The following is a 19319-nucleotide window of genomic DNA, read 5'->3' on the forward strand; positions in this document are numbered from 1 at the left end:
TTCGTTTACGATCACCAACCGTCGTGCTCGCGCGATGGGGAAAGCGAGGATAAGTGACAGGTGAGACTAGCTAGTCATCCTCATAATCAATAACGAAAAAGGCGCCCCTTTACAGTTTTTTCATAGTTGTTTCATGCATCGCAGACTGCCGAGTAGACATTATTGCCAGCGATACTTGGAGCGCTGCTCACCATAGTGTGAGCGCCGCGGGCTACAGATACATAGCCCGCAAGTGAAACAAGTACCCGTATCAGTGAGCTTAAGTAGACAATGCATTGGCGTAGACGTGTCATATTTATTTTACGTAGCGTCAAGGACTACGTCACTCAACCACTCATTTCACGCAGACATTTAGAGCAGGCATTCGCTAAAACGTCCCCACGCGCAGCCCCCGTTTGAGTGCCATTCGTGAATTGATGCACCGGTAATGCATTGACACACGCCTGGGCACGCACGCATACACAACGGGGACCCAATAAGCCGACGAAACCGTTCATGCCGCTCCTTCTACCTTGAGCACCCAAGCCCACGGCGTGGGTAGGATGTCCGGCGTCAGAGGGGGCAACGTGACCACCAATGATGTTGCTCCCCCTCTGCTCTCGGTGTTCTTCCACACGACTCCGGAGAGCTGGAGGTCGGGAACTCCGAGCATGGTGATGTTAGCTTCGTCCGTCAGCTCCAAGCCGCCGAGCGTGAGGTTGCTGCCTCTGGGCCACTTGAGTACGAAGGCGTAGACGGTGGGCCCGGCGGGTGGCTGGCCGCCTCCGGGCTTGGACGTGTACCAGACGTGGGACGCCAGCGGGTCCTTCTGGTGCTTCCACGGCCGCGTACCGTACACCGCTTCTCCGTTCACGGTGAGCCAGGCGCCGAGCTGCGTGAGGCGCTCTTCGAACGCGGCCGAGATGGTGCCGTCGCTGGCGGGACCGATGTTGAAGAGCAGGTTGCCGTTGCAGCTGACCGTGGACACAAGCTCGTAGATGAGCTCCTCGATGGTGAGGTACCGTGTCACGTGAACGTCCCGGCGGTAGCCCCACAGGCCACCCGCGTTCTCGTCGTCACCTGCGTGCGAAATGTTTGCCGGAGAAGCTCGCTTCGTTGTCTTTGTGAAACGCGTGACATTAGTCGAATAGGAGATACTGAGAAGGGCGCGACTGAAGCTGAGATGTGGCGTATACGTCTGTCAAGTGATGAGACCGGACTGTGAAAGATAAACTGGCTTTGAAGCGTCTTGTGCGAAGGCGCGAAACGTTTTACAGAGCGACAGCAACACAGGTACACGAGCACGAACTACCTAGCTTCTCTAGCTATCTGTCGTTATTTGAGCGCTCGTATGTGTACGCAATGTAAGCTATAGACACAAATTGATCTCTGCCTGAGCTACTGTTGTGCTGCCAGCATGAAGCTTGCGCTTTACATTATTGCTCGCGTCGAAACTCCATTTCTATATTTGTATATGGCGTGTTACAAAGCTTGTAATGCAACACATTTGGTGAATGCCACTTGTGCGCCCTCAAAGTGAGAAATGTGCTTTGTATGCGGCGTTACTTTCACTTATGTCGTGTATGTCCACTTATTTTACTTATGTCCACCTTCACTTATTTCGTGTATCAAGAGATAGCCTGAGCCACTTCTAAACCGCCGGCATCTAATTTATACTCGTGTAACCGAAGAGAGAGAGAGAGAGGGGGGACCACAAAAACTGAAGCGTCGGACGACACTCGCCCTTGTACAGCGGCATGGCGTTCTCCCACTTGTGGGGCACGAGCTTTCCCGGGTTGTAGTGGTCCTGGCAGGCGTAGACGTCGCCGTGTTGGCAGCTGGTGTTGATGCCCCAGCGGTCGTTGACGACTACGCTGTTTCGTACGGGACTGTCGTTGTACAGCCAGGCGAGGAAGTGCGTGCTGTTCCAGTAAGTGTCCGGAGCCTCCCAGTCGCCGTCCGACCAAATGACGTCAGGCCGGTACCTGCCGTCGGATAAGCAGTAAAGAACTGACCATTAAAGGGGTGAAGGTCGCATTGAGCGCAGTTCTATGTGCACATAGCACCAGTGATTCATTGCTTTTGAAAGGTGGGACGACGCCGTAGCTGCGCTAACCACATGAACAGCCGTGGTGGCTTAGTGGCTATGGCGTTGCTCGGCTAAGCATGAGGTCACGGGTTCGAATACCTGCCGTGGCGACAAAATTTTGATGGGTCAAAATGAAACAAAACAAAACAAAACAAAAGCATAAGCGCTCGCGCACTTATATTTAGATGCAGGCTATATAAAGAGCTCCAGGTTGTCAAAATTAATCCAGAGTGCCCCACTACGCGGTGTGCTTCGTAATCAGATCGTGGTTCAGGCACGCAGTACCCCAGAATATTAACAAACACACCTAATGACAAAGCCGCCATGGCAAAGATACCGTAAATACGCGAATTCAGGCGCTCAATTAGTTCACATATTGCTGTTACTCAGAGCATGGAGTTGTCGGTCTTGGCTATAAGGGCAAACGAAGCAGCCAACGACCAATTGCGAAAAAAGATAGGAAAAAAAGAAAACCCGAACAAAACCTGGCGGGCTCGTCGCCGCACCGCCGTTATCACCGCGATCGACAACTCGATGCGATAGAAGAATAAAAAAAATAAGTTTAACGCAAAAAAATAATCATCACAAAATACGGCACCTGGGCCGCTATCTTGTAGCGATGCCTTATGCCTTATTCTATGCTATTCTTATCATCCACCACACACGGTCGCTTGATCCCGTTGATAATGTGGGCAGACCGTCGCTCTGACCACTGGCCAAGAGCGAAAAGCCTGAAAAAGCATAGAATCGAAAAAGGCATCGCTACAAAATACCGGCCCTGTAAACGGTGTAAAGTAACGGCGAACGAAGTTGAAAGCATACTTCGAAGGAGGGAAAAAAGAGCTTTGGAATGACCCTTAGTCAATCCTGTTGTTTTCTTATCGGCCTTCACGTCGTGTCTGACCTCGGCGATTAGAGTGGTGTGTCAGCTCACAACCCAATGACAAAGTACGCTAAAGATTATTGGGAAATCTGGACCCTGAGAGCTCTCGCCTTTTCTGTTACCATCTCCGCGGTAAAGATGTACGGTGATCGCTTACTTTGCGTCCTATAAGAGTGGTCTGTATCCTCGCTTACATTGCAGGTTTTAAGGTTGAATTACGACCCAACGTCTCTAAAGCTGTCATAAATTCTCAACGAGTCACTTTAGAACAGCGGGATCATGGCAAGCAGGCATCTCTTCTCGATTAGGGCAATGACTGTTTCGCGTAGTCGACACCTGGAACGACGCATCAGCGTACATGAAAACAGACTGATGAAACCGGCCTTCGGAGCGCTAGCCTATACCTGGTGTTCCAAGATGGGTTCCAGCAGTCTACAATAAATGCAGGTCTCCGGAACCTATCGATAGCTCCGTAAGCAGACGCGTGAAGAATCGAGTGATCAGGTGCACCATATCAGGCGTTTTCTACGCACAAGCGTACATGACCCATCTGTGAAGACGGCGAGATTATGTGTGTCGCCGCGAGGGAAGCGAGAGCCGGAGAAGGTAGGCGCCTGGGGTTGAAGACAATCGCGCGCCGGAAAAAGTACGGAGGAGGGCGCGGGCTTTAGAGCGCGCGGCAAAGCAACGTCAAACTTCGTAAAGTATCGCCACGCTTTGAAGAATGCCGCCTCCTCCTCGCGCGCTCTGGCCGAGGCAGACGCCGCGTCGCTATTGGCCTAATAGCATCACGCGGGCCCTCGCGCCGTGCATCAGCGTCACTTTTGCTCGAGAAGCGTCTACGGAGTGGCGAGGAGTGCATGTTGGCGCCGTTGCTACGCTCGAGCAGTGTAGGCGGCGCCACAGGTCGAGGAGGGAGCGTTAAAGAGAGGAGAAACGAGAAGGAGTGAAGGCGGAGGAGGAGAGTGTCGCTACTTTACGAAGTTTAAGTGGCTTTAACGCCACCTAGAGGAAAGTTTAGTTGGCGTTGAGTGAAGTGGGTAAGGACAGACAGACAGACAAATAACTAATAACAAGGTCCTGAGAAGCTTTGCCCTAGGACAGAGCTGCGGGCCGCTCCCACGTGGGGACTGGTAGGCCGAGCCTAACCGCCGCATCGTGGACTCTCTGGACAGCCCAAGTTTGACGTGCATATTCTGAGCTTCGTATGGCAGAGCTCCATTCTTGTTCTGTGATGCGATTGGGTCCCTGTAACGAGGGGCATCGCCAGAGCATGTGTGCGAGTTTGCTAACAGCCCCACAGTCGGGGCAAGTAGAGCTGAAATCCTCTGGAGTGATCGTGTGGAAAAGGGCCAGGTTTGGATAGCACTTCGTCTGAAGCATGCGTAATGTGGACGCCTGAAATCTAGCCAGTTTGCTGTGAGGGGGAGGATAAGTCTTCCTACCCAGGTGATAGTGCGTAGTAATTTCGCTGAAAGTAGTGAGAGTGGCCCGAAACACGAAAACCCCGGAGTCTGAGCTCGATCCTGCTCCCGCGCGGTGGGTTAATGCGCGCTCTTGGGAGTGGGCGATGTCATTGAGATTAGGGATCGAGGTGAGCCGGAAACCACGTGATGGTGTGCGGAGAGATTATCTTGTTCTTGAGAATCTTGTGAGCCTCCTCAGCGATGGATCCTGAAGCGAAAGCCCTGACCGCCGATCTCGAATCAGTGAAGATTTGGGATCTGCTGTTGTCTAGGAGTGCTATAGCAAATGCGACCTGCTCCGCCCTGGTTGGTGTTGAGCACTTCAGGGAAGCCGCATTCACTGTCTGTCCGTTGTGATCAACGAGGGCAATGGCGAAGTTAGACGACTGTCCATATTGGGCTGCGTCGACAAAACATGCCGAGTAGGGATCGTCTTTGGTACGCTTGAGGAGGGCGAGGGCTCTTGCCCTGCGTCTGCCTACGTTGTGTTGAAGATGAACATTACGGGGAAACGGTGCAACTCGTATGTTGTTCCTTTGGTTTTCTGAAATTTCATATTTTTGCTCTTCCATGAGGATAGGGTTGATCCCAAGAACTGCCAGGATCTTCTTTCCAGCCGGGGTACAGGATAGACGGGCCAGTTGGGCTGACTCCTGGGCCTCGATTATCTCGTCCAATGTGTTGTGCACTCCTAGTTGCACAAGGAGGGCCGTGCTCGCCCGTAACGGAATGCCTAGTACTTTTTTATACTTTTTCTGATGAGCGCGTTTAATCGTTTCTTCTCGGAGTTACACCAGTTGTACATGGCTGCCACATAAACTATATGACTCATGACAGTGGCGTAGCCAGAAATTTTGTTCGGGGGGGGCTACGCCACTGGCCCCGTGTGTGTGTGTGTGTGTGTGTGTGTGTGTGTGTGTGTGTGTGTATATATATGTATATATATATATATATATATATATATATATATATATATATATATATATATATATATATATATATGCATGGGGCCAGTGGCGTAGCCAGAAATTTTGTTGTTGCATTTAAAAGAAAAAGTTTAATTCTAGTGACTACTGGTTTAAAATTTTTATTTAGGTGGTCAATTATTTATTAAAAATTGGCCAAATCGAAAATTTTCAGAAAACGAAACTATCATGTTGAAAACTCCGTGACTCAACAATGAAAAATATCACAATTCTGTGAATTGCATCTGATAGTACATCTACAGCGGACAAAATGGATATGTTACACATGAATCTCAAAAAAATGTAGTATTGTGGAAATACGCCTTGTGCAGAACCCTTGTACACAACGTAACCAATTCACGTAAGATACAAATTGACATAGCAAACTTGTCCACTTTGACTGTTATAATAGATGCCGTTTACAGAACCACAATGTCTGTTATTCATGCATAGCTATTAGTTTGTAAACGTCGTGCTTCTATATTTTCAAACATTCGAATTTTTCAAAATATTTTAAACAACATTCAGGCCCTAAATCGAAGTTGTGTTTCCAAAAGAACTAGGATTTAACTTTCTCTCTCAAATGCAACGAATTTCAATAAAAGCGATTAGCAGGATTATCTAAGAAAAGGGTTTCTGCGTTTTACAAGTATTTTAATAGGCCGCGTCGGATTCCTCTTAAACAATTTGTCAAGGGATCAAATCCATGAATAATAACTGCATTGTCATTGCCAAAAATGCTGCAAACGAATTCTTGAACGCTACGCACAGTCAAAACAATAAAATATGTATTTTTTCATAAAAGAATATACTCGTATGTGCCAAAAATATTGCCCAAAATAACTGATATCAATGCTTCCATATTTTTGTCTATTTAAGTAAAGAAAATATCACACGAACTTTAGAACTATATCATTTCGAAACCAGGAAAGCAGTGCATGCCACTGATATGAAAAATTAAAAGGCAATGAACTGAACAAGTTGAGGACAAATATGTTAATAAAACTTTGTCATTCAAGAACCGTGCTTACATTCTTGTATATATGCAATGGCCAGTGAAAAATCTCAATGACGCTGTAATTTGTTTTAATGTATTTCGCAGAAGCAGCTGTCACCGGTCGTGTATCGTGAGTAATTGCACCGAAATCAGTCGCAACAGAGGGCACGTATAAAAAGCAGGAATTCTGCAAGATATACGAGGGCAAGTCAAATGAATGTGAGCCAACAACGGGGTATTTTTTTTAAAAGTAGTGTTCATGAGAATTTAGACATTTGTCCCATTGACTAACGAGTCGCGTGATTCCCGTCTTATAAAACTCCTTGGGTTGCTGCATCAAAAAGTCTGTATCTGGTTCCCTTGAGCTGCTTTTTCGGTTGCCTCAAAATGTAGAAGTCGCAAGGTGACAGGTCTGAGCTGTATGGCGGATGCTGCAGCGTTTCCCACTTGAACATTGCCAGTTTTGTATTAACCACATAAGCGACGTGGGGACAGGCATTGTCGGGGAACAAGATGACCCCATTTGTCAATTTTACACGTTGTTCGTTCTTGATTGCGACACACTGCCGTTCTGGCGTTTCACAATATCGGAAACAATTGATAGCCTCTCAAGATTTAGCAAATTCTATCAGTAATGGACCCTGACGACCGAAAGAAAAGTCAACAGCACCTTTCCAGCGGAAATGATGGCCTTTGCATTCTTTGGGCGTAGTAAATTCGAATGTTTCCACTGTAAGCTTTGCCGTCGTGTTTCAGGCTCGTAGTAGTGGCACCAAGGTTCGTCCCCGATCACAATTGCAAACATGAAGTCGTCATCCTCATTGTGATACCCGATCAGATGAGTCAAGGCAGCGCGAAACTTCTCCGTCTTCTCGCTATGGATCAAAATCTTGAGATTCATTGCGCACCAAAGAGCCGATAACGGAGAAGCTCATGAATTAAGGCGTGAACCGAACCGTGACTGATGTTCAGACGGTCTGCCAGTTCATCGATGCTTATCCTCCGTTCTTGTTTCATCAGCTCATGAACCTTTGAAATTGTGTGGGGGGTGATTGCACGATGGTTTTGGCCCGGTCTTGGAATGTCTTTACAACGTCCTTTAAACCGTTTGCTCCAACGCTTCACAGTGGTCAATGAAATGCCGTGTTCAACGTAAACGGAAGCCATACGGCGATTAATTTCTGTTTCGGAAGCACGTTTAGCTGTCAAAAACTTCGCGACACCGAGCTGTTCAACTTTTGAAGTGTCCATTATGTGACGCAACCATATTCAACCCAGTGTATTAGAGCATTAAAGAACATTTATCTTCACACCTGCGTGTAACTTTTGTAAATGAGACATGCCGTTCTCCTACGCGCATGCCTCGCAGATAATGAACCGAACCATTATTGCGCGGTTAGGGTAGGCGCACTTTCATTTGACTCGCCCTCGTACATTAGAAATGCAAAGATACAATGGGATATACAAATGTGAAAATACGGCTTGATAAAGGACAAAAAAGTGTCACTGGAAACATAGTTCACTGCATGTATACACAAAACATCGCAACAAGATATTTAAGTGTACGTATAAGTCTCCAATGAGTCTATGTATGTAAGAAAAAGTAACTGTATGTAATGCGTCAAACAAGGCAAATAAACATGTTGCACAATCATAGATTCACAGAATCCTAGATTCCACCCCCATTCCATCTACTCCCTCCGATGTATTGCGCGCGATGGAAGGCGGCGCGCTTGCTTCCCGCTTTTCTCCTTTGCGCACACAAGACTGAGCCACCATCGTCGGCTCACCCATTCCACCTCCCCCCCTACGCTTTCACTCGCACATACAGCATGCAGCGCGTGGTCACGATTTTATCACCCTTGGACTTTATACCAAACATGAGGGCGATGGCAGGAATGCGCCTGGAGTGTCCATATAATTGCTTTCGCAATAATACAATAAACGTATCCGGAAACTGAAGCGTCCCGTCGCCCATTACTTTCCGCAAAAGAAGTATCAAAATCGAACTTTCACCATGCGACAATTCGCTGCGCCGCAACAATGTATTTTTTTTCTGTGGGGCGGAGGCACCTAAGTGGAAAAAAAACGCATAGGAAAGTATGTTGGCCAGAATCGAATGCCTACATCGGGCACCTAATGGGGCTACAGAATTAATACCGAAGAAAACATGAGACGATTGGCCCACTGAAAACCATACGCATATTGCTCAGTATCCTACACCGGCGAAACAAGACTTTCCGGAAAAGTTCCGCTCAAGGAACGCGGTGCAATCCTTCGAGTCCCCGCAGTGATGCCGCGAGCGACCATTGTTTTTTTTTTCTCGTCTACTAGCCAGAAAGCTTCCAAAACTCTGTCAGGTGAAAATCCACTCGGCCAGAGCAAACCGAACGCCCACCGAAGTGCACCGCGCGTTGGTCGGAGCCATACGAGAAAAACATATGCGCTCTGGCTCGCTCTGGCAGCCCGCGGGTAGGGTAGCGAGAACAAAAAAAAATTGAAGAGACTCAATGTGTTATCGGCGAATAAAAGTCAAAGTAGAAAAAATAAATAAGAACGTAGTTACTTTGGCTGGCTTTAGTGTCTTGACATGGTTGTTCTGGCGTAGGTTAAAAAAGTGTTGATATTTTTTTATGTGACATGACGGCACAAATGAACCACCCCAACACATCGTCTCATTAGACCTCGCTGCGTGCTTTGTCAACTCGTCTGCTAGTGTGTTGATTTGGCTTGTCTCGTTGTATGTTCCGATGTAAGACTTTAGAAAAGTCAATGGACCTTTGGCGTCAAATGTTTATAACAACATTAAACCCACAAAGTTCCGCAATTGAAAATTTAAAGCACAACTTTGGAAATGTCAATGCACGTTTCACATCAAGAGCTTATGAGATTTATACCCATAAAGTTTCGCAATTGATATCCATGCGCTCCATAGATTCGGTGGCCTCAGTGAGATGCCGCGGCGAGCCCACTCACCATCAAAGCGCCCTTGAAACATTGTGCTCGGATGGGACTGCTTGGCGTTATGTGACTGCCGGTGTATGGGCGTTGCCACGAAATCCAGCCCGAGTTCGCAATCTTCGCGGTTAAATGTCTTTTCGAGCGTCAAAAAGACATTCTAGACAAAACCCTGAGTGATTTCCGGCGCCGGGGGTCGCTTTGGTCGGAGGTGCATGGACAGCACGAAGAAATTTCGGGGGGGGCTGAAGCCCCATAAGCCCCCCCCCTGGCTACGCCCCTGACTCATGAGGAAGGCGTGGAACAACCGGAGGAGGTTGTCTTCCTTTAAGCCTCCACGCCTATTCGAGACTCTGTTGATGAGTCTCATCGTGTTCTCAGTCTTGGCTGTGAGCTTGTTGAGCGTCGTATTATTACTGCCATTGGATTCGATGAACATGCCAAGGACCCGAATGGTGTCTACTCTGGGGTTGTTACAGCCGCTTTTAGTGTGGAGTTTGATGTTTATTTCAGACAACGGTTTCCAGCCTCTAGATTTGGGACCTCTCCTGACTGGCCTGTAGAGGAGGAGCCCAGACTTGCTCGGGGAGCATCTAAGCCCCGTATTTTTCAGGTACATCTCTGTTTGGGTAAGGAGAAAAAAAATATGGGGTGTTACGTGCCAAAAACACTTTCTGATTATGAGGCACGCTGTAGTGGAGGACTCCGGAAATTTCGACCACCGGGGATTCTTCAACGTGCACCTAAATCTGAGTACGTACCACGGGTGTTTTCGCATTTCGCCTCCATCGAAATACGGCCGCCGTGTCCGGGATTCGATCCCGCGACCTCGTGCTCAGCAGCCTAACACCATAGCCATTACATGTAGTGCATGCGCCGTAAGCTGAATAACACTAATACTTAAGAGATAGAAAGATAGAAACTGTCTAATCGGACGTTTTGTAAAGAGTTCTACAACTTTGTAATTGGAATTTTCTGGCTAACTCCGGGCTAACTTGCCGTATATCGGAATCAACAGTGTTGCGTCTCTGATTGTTCTTATGGGGTGTCACCAAATTCTTGGTATTGGCTCAGCACCCGCCGACATGGCCCATGTGCCTATGGCGTTGCGCCTGAGCACGAGGTTGCGCGGGCGACCGCGGCGGCCACATTCCCGTAGGGGCCGAATGCCAAAAACGCTCGCGTACCGCGATTTGGTAGGCGGCTCGTCAAAGAGCCTCAGGAGGTGCAAATCCATCTAGACATCTCTATTACGGCGCCCCTCACAATGCACTGTGCAGCTTCAGGACGTTAAACTCAACAATCTGTCTTTTGGCTAAGATATATATATGGCGGATTTAGAGAGCGTTGAATTGGCCACGTGTTCAGAATACCGCCCTCTCTAAGTATAGCATGCCACTATGCGTGATTTAGCTCGAGGACTCAATTTTAGCGGATGATAACCTTTGCGTTGATTGCAGCTTCAGATTCTTGGAAGTGTATAGCACGGTCTATTTTGCGGACGCTCGTAGGTTGCAAGCGTTGGATCTCGTACGACTGGTGCGCATTCTATATTTGCATACAAATTAAGTGCTTCCTTTTACAATCAGCACGAACATAGCGTCAGTTCAGTCAGCTGGAACGCCTCCCTCTCCGTCTATACCACCCCGTCCAACTCACGTCTCCACGATGTCCCTGAGTTCGGGCGTGACCTTGGCCCTGACGTAGTCGTCGCTCGTCCAGCCGGCGGCCTTGTCTCGCTGGTAGAGCGGATTGAACCACTCGTAGAGAGAGTAGTAGAGGCCGAAGTGCATGCCGCCCGCTTCGCGTACGGCTCGGGCCAGGTCTCCCACCAGGTCTCGCCGGGGACCCACATCTCTGGCGTTCCAGTTCCACGAGACCTTCGATCGAGTATGCGGGAGAGTGCAGTGCGATTTGACAGGTTGACGCACGACCGTACCAACAGCAACCTCGTACCAACTGCCTGCTAAACCTCACTCGCGAACTCGAGCACTGCAGCATGGCTGTAGTGTTAGACTTGTTAAATAGTAGGAAAACGCCTTCACACGCTGCTTGACAATTTGATTTAGAGGCGTGTATCTTTTGCGGATCGCTCGCACATCGTGCATATTTGCGGCGTATCTGGCCTCGTCTTGGTGTAAAGGATACGAGGGTAAGGCAAGGTGTTCTGTGTTGTCGAATAAGGATGGGCCACGCCCATGGACGTTCCCAGCACAATTTTTGATCCGCAATGAATGAGAAGATATCTGGCTGGCTGGCTTAGCAAAGTGCCATGTTAACCTGTTGGTGCATAGCTGTCGATGGTTGTGGAGCTAAGGGTAAGCGGCGCTCTATTTGTCCGTCTATTCTTTCTTCCGCTTCCGCTTTGCAACGGAACCATTGCAATTTACTGTTGCTTGTCGGTGGCACACGCGTGAAGAACAACACTAAAAGGGAAAAGAGAAAAAAAGACAAGAAAGCAAACTGCAACCATTCACATGTGTTCGGATTGATCGTTACTTCCTCCATGCACTACTTGATTCATGAATAGAACGCGTTGTTTCGAAACTTCATGTAAGCGGCTTCATTTAAAGGTTGTAATCGGTGGACAAATGGTTACTTCAAACACATGACGTGTACTTCAACAGTAAGCTTAACGGCCCAACTGAGAGGTAGAATAAGCAAACTCATGATATGGCACTGTGACAGCGTATTAGCTTAGGTGCAAAACGGCGACGGCCGAGGGAATAACACGACTTCATCAAGGAACCCATGGCACTATGCTTAGGTAATTCAAGTAAGTGGCTCATTTTACGAAGAGCCTTTTTTATAAATGGCTGATCTGTCGAGTGATTCATAAAGTGACTGCTGGGTCGCATGATAATATTTTAAAAAATCATGTATATTATTTGGATGAATGACTGAACGAGTGAATAAAAATGGGAAGAGAGAAAGAAGCGATGCAGCAAACTCAGTATATTGCTATCATTTTCTAATAAATGAAAGCTGTTTGCCCCAACTATCGCAGCTTCAATTTAGCATTAGCTTTAGCGAACGTGAAACACGAGGTCCATCGTGGAGAGCTCCTTTTCCTGTTCACTTAAGTGCCAGTGAGGTTACACGTTTATGCGTCCCTTGAAAAGCTTAGTCTGTAGTTAATCACACACGCTTCTTCACCGCGTCCAAGTCCTTTTGAGCGGAAAGGCGAATCCTCCGGAAGGAGGAATGTTGGAAAAAGTGAGATAAGAAGAAAGAAAATAGATAGTGAATGCATGAGTGAAAGATGGAAGGAAAAAACAAGGGTGAGTGAAAAGAGCAAAATGCCAAAAAGAAAGACCGAAAGATCAATTAACGAAAGAAAGAAAGGAAAAGAAAGACAGAAAAAAGGAAATATGAATGAATGAATGAATGAATGAATGAATAAATGAATGAATGAATGAATGAATGAATGAATGAATGAATGAATGAATGAATGAATGAATGAATGACGATAGGACATACATTAGAGGGCCACAGCGCGTAGCCCTCGTGATGCTTGCTGGTCAGCACCACGTAGCGTGCGCCCGCCTTCTTAAACAGATGCGCCCAGTAGTAAGGGTCAAAGAACTCCGCCCTAAAGCTGGGCGCGAACTCCGGGTACGTGAAGTCGGGCCGGTAGTTCCGGGCCATGAAGTCCACGACGGCGTCGGTGCGGTTCATTTGCCAGTGCCACCAGAACCACTCCGAATAAAAGGCGGGCACAGAGTAGACGCCCCAGTGCACGAACACGCCCACCTGGGGATAGGAGACACGGGGCTCTGACTCGTTCGTTCTCCGGTATTTCGTTCTACGGTGCGATCACACTCAGTTCTGGCACAGACGTACAGAACTTTCCCAGGGACTATTCATTATCTTAGTGGCATGGAGCTTAACGTGCGAAAGAAACTCTATAGGGTTATCAGAGAGACCGTAATGGAAGGCTCCAGATTATTTTGACCACCTTGGGTCCTCAAAACATTTATTAACGAGTGTTGCCTGCAGGCAATACACCAGATTTCTTTGTTTCTTGCTAAGTTTCGGTATAGAGTGCGAAAGTTTTGGCTACATGTGCATAGCCGACACTGAATGATAGGCTGCAAACGTCATTCGTTGGTTTAGAGCAGGAGTATACGACGAGAAAGAAGTTTGACACGCAACTCGCCTTCTTTTGAAATCACGCTCAGAAGTGACTGACCGATGCGAGATATCCGGCTGCAGTGGTAACTCGCACGTGGTGTAAAGCAAAGGAAATCCGCACCGATGGTTGACATATGACCAGAGCTGTCTGTACAAATTCCAAACGAAGCCTTATGTGGCTTGAGTTGAAGCCCACTTGCAGTTTTCTGCCTGAGGGTTTCCCCACTATCGATCAAAAAAGTTTGCGTAAAATATACATATCTTTCTTTTCGTTGAGTACGCTTATTCTCGATGTGTTTTCCACATTTACATAGAAAACAATTTTTTTTGTATTTATGTGTGCCGTCAATAGAGTTATTGTATAGCCCAAATCTTAATGCACGAGCGCTTTTCTTTCCTCTTTTTTTTTTAATTTCGCCCCCTCGAAAAGTGCGACCACTTCGGACGGCAATCGAACCTGCAACCTCTGGCGCAGTAGCAGAACGCTACAGCCACTGCAATACCACAGAAAATAGTTGTACCGGGCTGCATACCTTTTCGATTACATTTGACGGCGTCGTGTGCTTCAGCGTCAAATTACCTACGGACGAGTCTATAGTACGCGCCTTTCACTTGAAAGACTCACGCCAATGAGACAATGCAATGCCCTATCGGCTAACATTTCGTTAGCCAGCACGAACAATCGTTTGAATTGAAATTTATTTAAGGAGAGACGTCTGCTTTGCCTCAAAAAACGTCAGTGTGCCCGTATGATCTTTTTCTCGCGTTCTAGAGCTCTTTCAAACAACAACAACAGCAACAACAACAACAACAACAACAACAACAACAACAACAACAACAACAACAACAACAACAACAACAACAACAACAACAACAACAACAACAACAACAACAAAAGACGTCCAGCGCGAAGGGCAAGGACTGCGAGAGACGACATACACAGTGCAGTGCATGTCGTGTCTCTCGCAGTCCATGTCCTTCGCGCTGGACTCCATTTTTTGTCATGAATTACCAACTAGCCCAAGCAACCCCCGTAGTTCTTTCGGACAATTTCACCGACACGTAAAATTTTTATGCGGAGCGCTAGCCCCGCTGTTATGCCCTTATTGAGAATGCGAAACCCACCTTAGCGTCGTCATACCAGGCGGGCAGCGGGCGTGAATCCAGAGATTGCCAGTCGGCCGTATACCCCGAGACCGGCGCTTGGGGCAGCGACCCCACGGGATTCTGAGCTGCGCGAGTGAAAAGGTCGTTGAACATGGCTAGTTCGCCAACTTCTCCGGCCATCCATCTCGGCGGTAAGGTGATTTCCGCGGAAGGAGAAACAAAGAAAACGAGTGAGTGAATAATTCTTTCATTCTTTGCCTGTCTATGTAGCGCAGGACTGCGTATCTTCAATTTTACGCTGCGAGACTTCGTCTCTCGAGTAGGGCACTTCCGACAACGTGATATAGCACTACTGACAGAGAGGTGTCTATAGACGACTTAAATGCTGTAAATTATGGGGTTTAAACAGCTCCAAACTACATAGCGAGTTGTATGAGCAACGCTGCAGGAATGACGGGGGCGTCTTTGGATTATTTTTCACCTCATGAGGTTCATTAACGAGCTCGCAGAGCATGGTGCGCGAGTTTTCGTTCTTTTTTTTGCATTTCACTCCTACAGGAATGCGGCCTCCGTGATCGGGAAATGAACCCGCAGCAGAATGCCATAAATACATTGTGTCCTTGGGACACAATGTATTTATGCCGTTCTGCTGTGAGTTCAGATGGGACACTGTGCCATCTTACTTTCGCAAAGGCTTAAATATATGCTTAAGTACGTTATAAGAAACGCGACGAGATGCATGTTGTTGGCCATTGTATTGAGCAACTCAAACGTTTTCTTTTTCAATTCTGCTTAATTACATAGTTAGTGAGAATTAACCGATTTCGCAAGCGTTAACTTCAGGAAAAGCTTCCATCACGAAAGTTGTAGAACTTTCTGGGAAACGTCTAATTCGGCAGTTTTGAACTCCCTATTTGATAGGTAATCATTTTTCTCTTTTTGTGCGACCGAAAAGGAGCCTGTGAAAAGAAAGAATTAAAAAAAAAAATCTGAGACGCATGTTTTGGCGCCGCGATTGCAGTGCCCTCAGGCGGGTCGAGTATAAAGGAAAAGCGCAGGCAACTTATGCTGACGTTTAAGTGAGAGGGCAGCGATTTGGCACTGCAATTTACGCCAGTGACACGTGCTTCCCTCGCGGTGCTTTGGGACAGCGGTAAGCAGTCCAGACAGCACCTCAGGCTAAATGTGCAGTTCATACACGGGACGTCCGAGAGCACTGCAATCGTGGTGCACCAGCAAGCGGGCATGTCACGTGCTTTTTTCCCCCTTTCTTTAATGTGTAAGTATTTCTGTGTCGACTCACATATAATGAAATCACGAGGCATTACTACATGAACAGAAGGGAATTCCCAGTGCCACACTCTAAGTTCAATAGAGCTCAAGCGGTGACTCTGAGATTGTTGCAAACAAGAACTTATCCAAGTCCAAACTTTATTAACAAGATATATCCTGAAAGAGAGATACCAATCAATTGCGAGAAGTGTAATGGCATCATTACTCTGGATCACATGCTTTGGCAGTGTCCTGTGACTTTCACAGATTGTGACAAGGAGAAAGACTGGTGGCGGCAAGTCCTACACAGTGGAGTTCCTTTCGATCAAGTACAGGCCGTCCAGAAGGCCCATGATACGGTGGTAAGGTTAAACTTTACTGTCCCGACGTGGGAGCCGCCTGCGTCGACCTAAGGGTTGATCTTCAGGACATTAAATAAAGTTCATCATACCATACCATACTGAGGAAAACTGTCGCTGACGCGTGACGCTCTCACCGCATAAAAAAAAAATGAAAGAAAGTTGCATTAATAAAAATAAATTACCGAAACGGAAAGAAATCGCATGGTCGTAAAACTCTACTAGCGACAATGAATTTCGAACATGCGACTCCTTGATTCAAACACTGGTATGCCAGCCACTGCACGACACATCCGTTCTCGCAAAGCGTCGCGAAACCACTTGTCTATATCGCGTTGCGCAAACGCAGAAACGCGGCGGCGCAGATGGCGTGATTCCGGTCAGCCGACCACGTCTACGTACTATGTACGAGGTCTCCCAGATATCACACCGTTCAATTACGTCACGTGGCACATAAAGCACGCAACGGCCAGGGCTCATCTTTCTCGAAGCAGCAGCGGCATCCAACCGCAAGGCGATTGAAGATGAAGAAGGAACGTAAGAAGAACAACTGAACAACAACAGAACGAGACAGTGTACATACAAGGCGTAATAAAATGCTGTGTGTATTTGCTTAAAACAAACCGTTATCCAGTAGCGCGTGAATCCTCTCGGGTATGTCTGTATTGTGCGTGAACCATTGCTACTACTTCCTTCGTCGTCTAATGCTGGTCTAATTAACATCACAGCTTTGCAAACGTGTTTCTCCGTTTCCATGTACAGCTGTTTCTCGCCATTCATACCAAACACAGCAGCATACGACGAAGAAAAGCAGGCGATTAGTAGCAGATGCTTACGCACGTTTTAGATAGCTCCCACAATAGTTTCTGCGTGAATTTTTGTTTTGTTGTTTCTCGAGCTCTCTCCCTTCTCTTTTTTTTTCTTCTTTAGGACGCGGAATGAAAATAATTGCGGAACAAGCAGGAAGCTAGAAAGAACGCGGCACAAGCTTTCTCATTCGAAGTTCTGCCCTGAAGTGAATACTTCAGGTGTATGGTAATTCATATTGGCCAATTATACAGCTAAATAGAATACAAGAAAAAAAAAACGCATAACTTGCTCCATACAATAGCCCCAATATAAATTTGGTAGCACCCTTCTACTGTGGATCAGTATATTTTAAAACTTCGGCTAAAGATAGTCCCTTCAATATCGACGGCGGCAGGCCTGTATACAGACGACCGCCACATCAAGAACTTGCAACAGGTAGTGGACCGACAGAGCTAAATTAAGACGTCGGTTCGATACACTTTACTCTTTCCAAACGATGTGACGTCGTTCCAGTGCCAGGTTCCGTGCTCGTGCAGGAAGAGCCCGCGGCGCCCTCTTACGAGCGACGCCTGCACTACACTTACCCTCAGGAGTGCAAGAACTGCTGTCAATTCGTTCCAATGCGTTATGTGAGACGAATGGCAACGTCGGACGCCGCCATCCCGAACTCGTGGAACGAATTACGAAGGGGCATCAGTAACTCTTCCCGATATTGGTTGAGGAAGTGCACGCAGTTCGAATGGCATCCGAGACTTGAAAAAAAAAAAGGGGGGGGGGGGCAACTCGAATCGAATGATGCCAAAGCGGTGGGCAAATATCACGTCGAGCATCAGCACATTAATTTGGTGGGGAACACGCCGTCCTCGGTGCTGGTGTTTTGTGTGCGCTCGCTTTTTATGTGCTGCATGGTATCTGCACCGACTGGATCAGAACAATAAACGTAAAGGATTTAATTTAAGATAGCGTTTTCTGATCAAGCTTCAAGACGATTGCGGATATGGACGTTTGCACGATAATCGCTGATACAACTATTAAGTAGCAATCTTTTGCTAATTAACGTTTAAGTCAGTGGCCTCAGGGCGGCATGTTGCAATTCCAGACTTAAAGGCAGCTATAGTTCTCAAGATGTTTTGCCAAGAAATTGTACAAATAGTGCCAGTTTCGAGAAGTATACGGACTCTAAATATGCTGTGCAAATTTATTGCTTTTTCACTTATAAAGGTTTTCGCATGGGATTTTTTTTTTTGCAATTCAGTGGCACATTAAGTGAAACAGCAATGCACTTTGCTGCAAAATCTGTATTCTTGTAGTCAAGTCGAATACTCCACACATATTGAGCTCGTTGATTCGACGTCCTTGCGATGTGAAAGAAGACTCAAAGATACGTTAGTTGGACACGGTGAAACTGTAACGTATCTCGGAGCTCTGCGGAATCTCTCGCTGCGCAGTCGGTCACGTGCAGTGTATAGACGGAGAGCGCCCGTCGTGTATTGTTTTGCTCCGACACGTTTCACTGCGCGTTGAGAAGTTGGAACCTTTCACGCGTTGCAGAGGATTCTCGAGTTTCGAAATACCAGAAATGCATCAGTTTTAATAATTTTCATATTCGCTGCGTTCTCGTCTATTTGGGGTGAGTCTATGCACCCGTTGCAAGGCATTGCAGCGCCATAGATTACAGTGCGCCCCGTATGTGTAGGAGCGATCGCATGCGGTTCTCGACAGACTTTCACTAATAGTACAGCTCTTGACTGACACTGCGCAGTTATGTTAAGGTTAACGGGGATGCAAAACTTGACTTTTAAGGTGTAAACGTCCCGAACAAATGCACATATCGTCTACCCGGACGACGGTTTGACATGGATGTTTATATTGTGCGGCGAGGGCAACAAGAAGACATATAAACGTGTGTTCACCTATCTTTCTTTACAAAGGCTTCGTCGCACAAGGCTCTGGAGGCTCTCTGCATGACGTTTCTCAAACGCGCGTACGCCGTGGTTACTTTGGTGTTGCGCTTCTAAGCACGACGTCGCGGGATTAAATCCTGGCCAAGGCGTCCCAATTTTGATGGGCGCGAAATGAAGAAAAAAATTAAGAAAAGGAGGAAAGAAAATGATGCAGATTCCATGCACTTTTGGGAATCGATGTAAGAGAAGCCTTCCGTACTGGATGCTTTGAATGACGTTAATTGCCGGTGACGTTGACGGCTAAAGCTTACTTTCTTCAACGTTTAGTCCAACGCGAGAGTGTTTGAGTTGATGTCAAACGTTACCTTGCATGCACCACTGCTGTGTGTCTGCGTA

General features: G+C 47.1%; 1 protein-coding gene across 3 annotated transcripts in view; it reads right to left on the reverse strand.

Moving 5' to 3' along the window:
• Positions 1-281: 281 nt before the first annotated feature.
• Positions 282-19319, reverse strand: part of LOC135896445 (tissue alpha-L-fucosidase-like) — a 93783-nt gene continuing 74745 nt past the window's right edge. For all 3 annotated transcript variants that reach the window (XM_065424824.1, XM_065424831.1, XM_065424841.1), the window contains exons 4-8: positions 14597-14703; positions 12818-13090; positions 10997-11217; positions 1723-1964; positions 282-1059 (exon numbers count right to left, since the gene is read on the reverse strand). In XM_065424824.1, coding sequence (XP_065280896.1) covers positions 494-1059; positions 1723-1964; positions 10997-11217; positions 12818-13090; positions 14597-14703 — 1409 coding nt within the window. In that variant the 3' untranslated portion in view covers positions 282-493. The remainder of the gene's footprint in view (positions 1060-1722; positions 1965-10996; positions 11218-12817; positions 13091-14596; positions 14704-19319) is intronic.

The sequence above is a fragment of the Dermacentor albipictus genome, chromosome 1 (genome assembly GCF_038994185.2).
Source record: "Dermacentor albipictus isolate Rhodes 1998 colony chromosome 1, USDA_Dalb.pri_finalv2, whole genome shotgun sequence".
NCBI classification, from domain to species: domain Eukaryota; kingdom Metazoa; phylum Arthropoda; class Arachnida; order Ixodida; family Ixodidae; genus Dermacentor; species Dermacentor albipictus.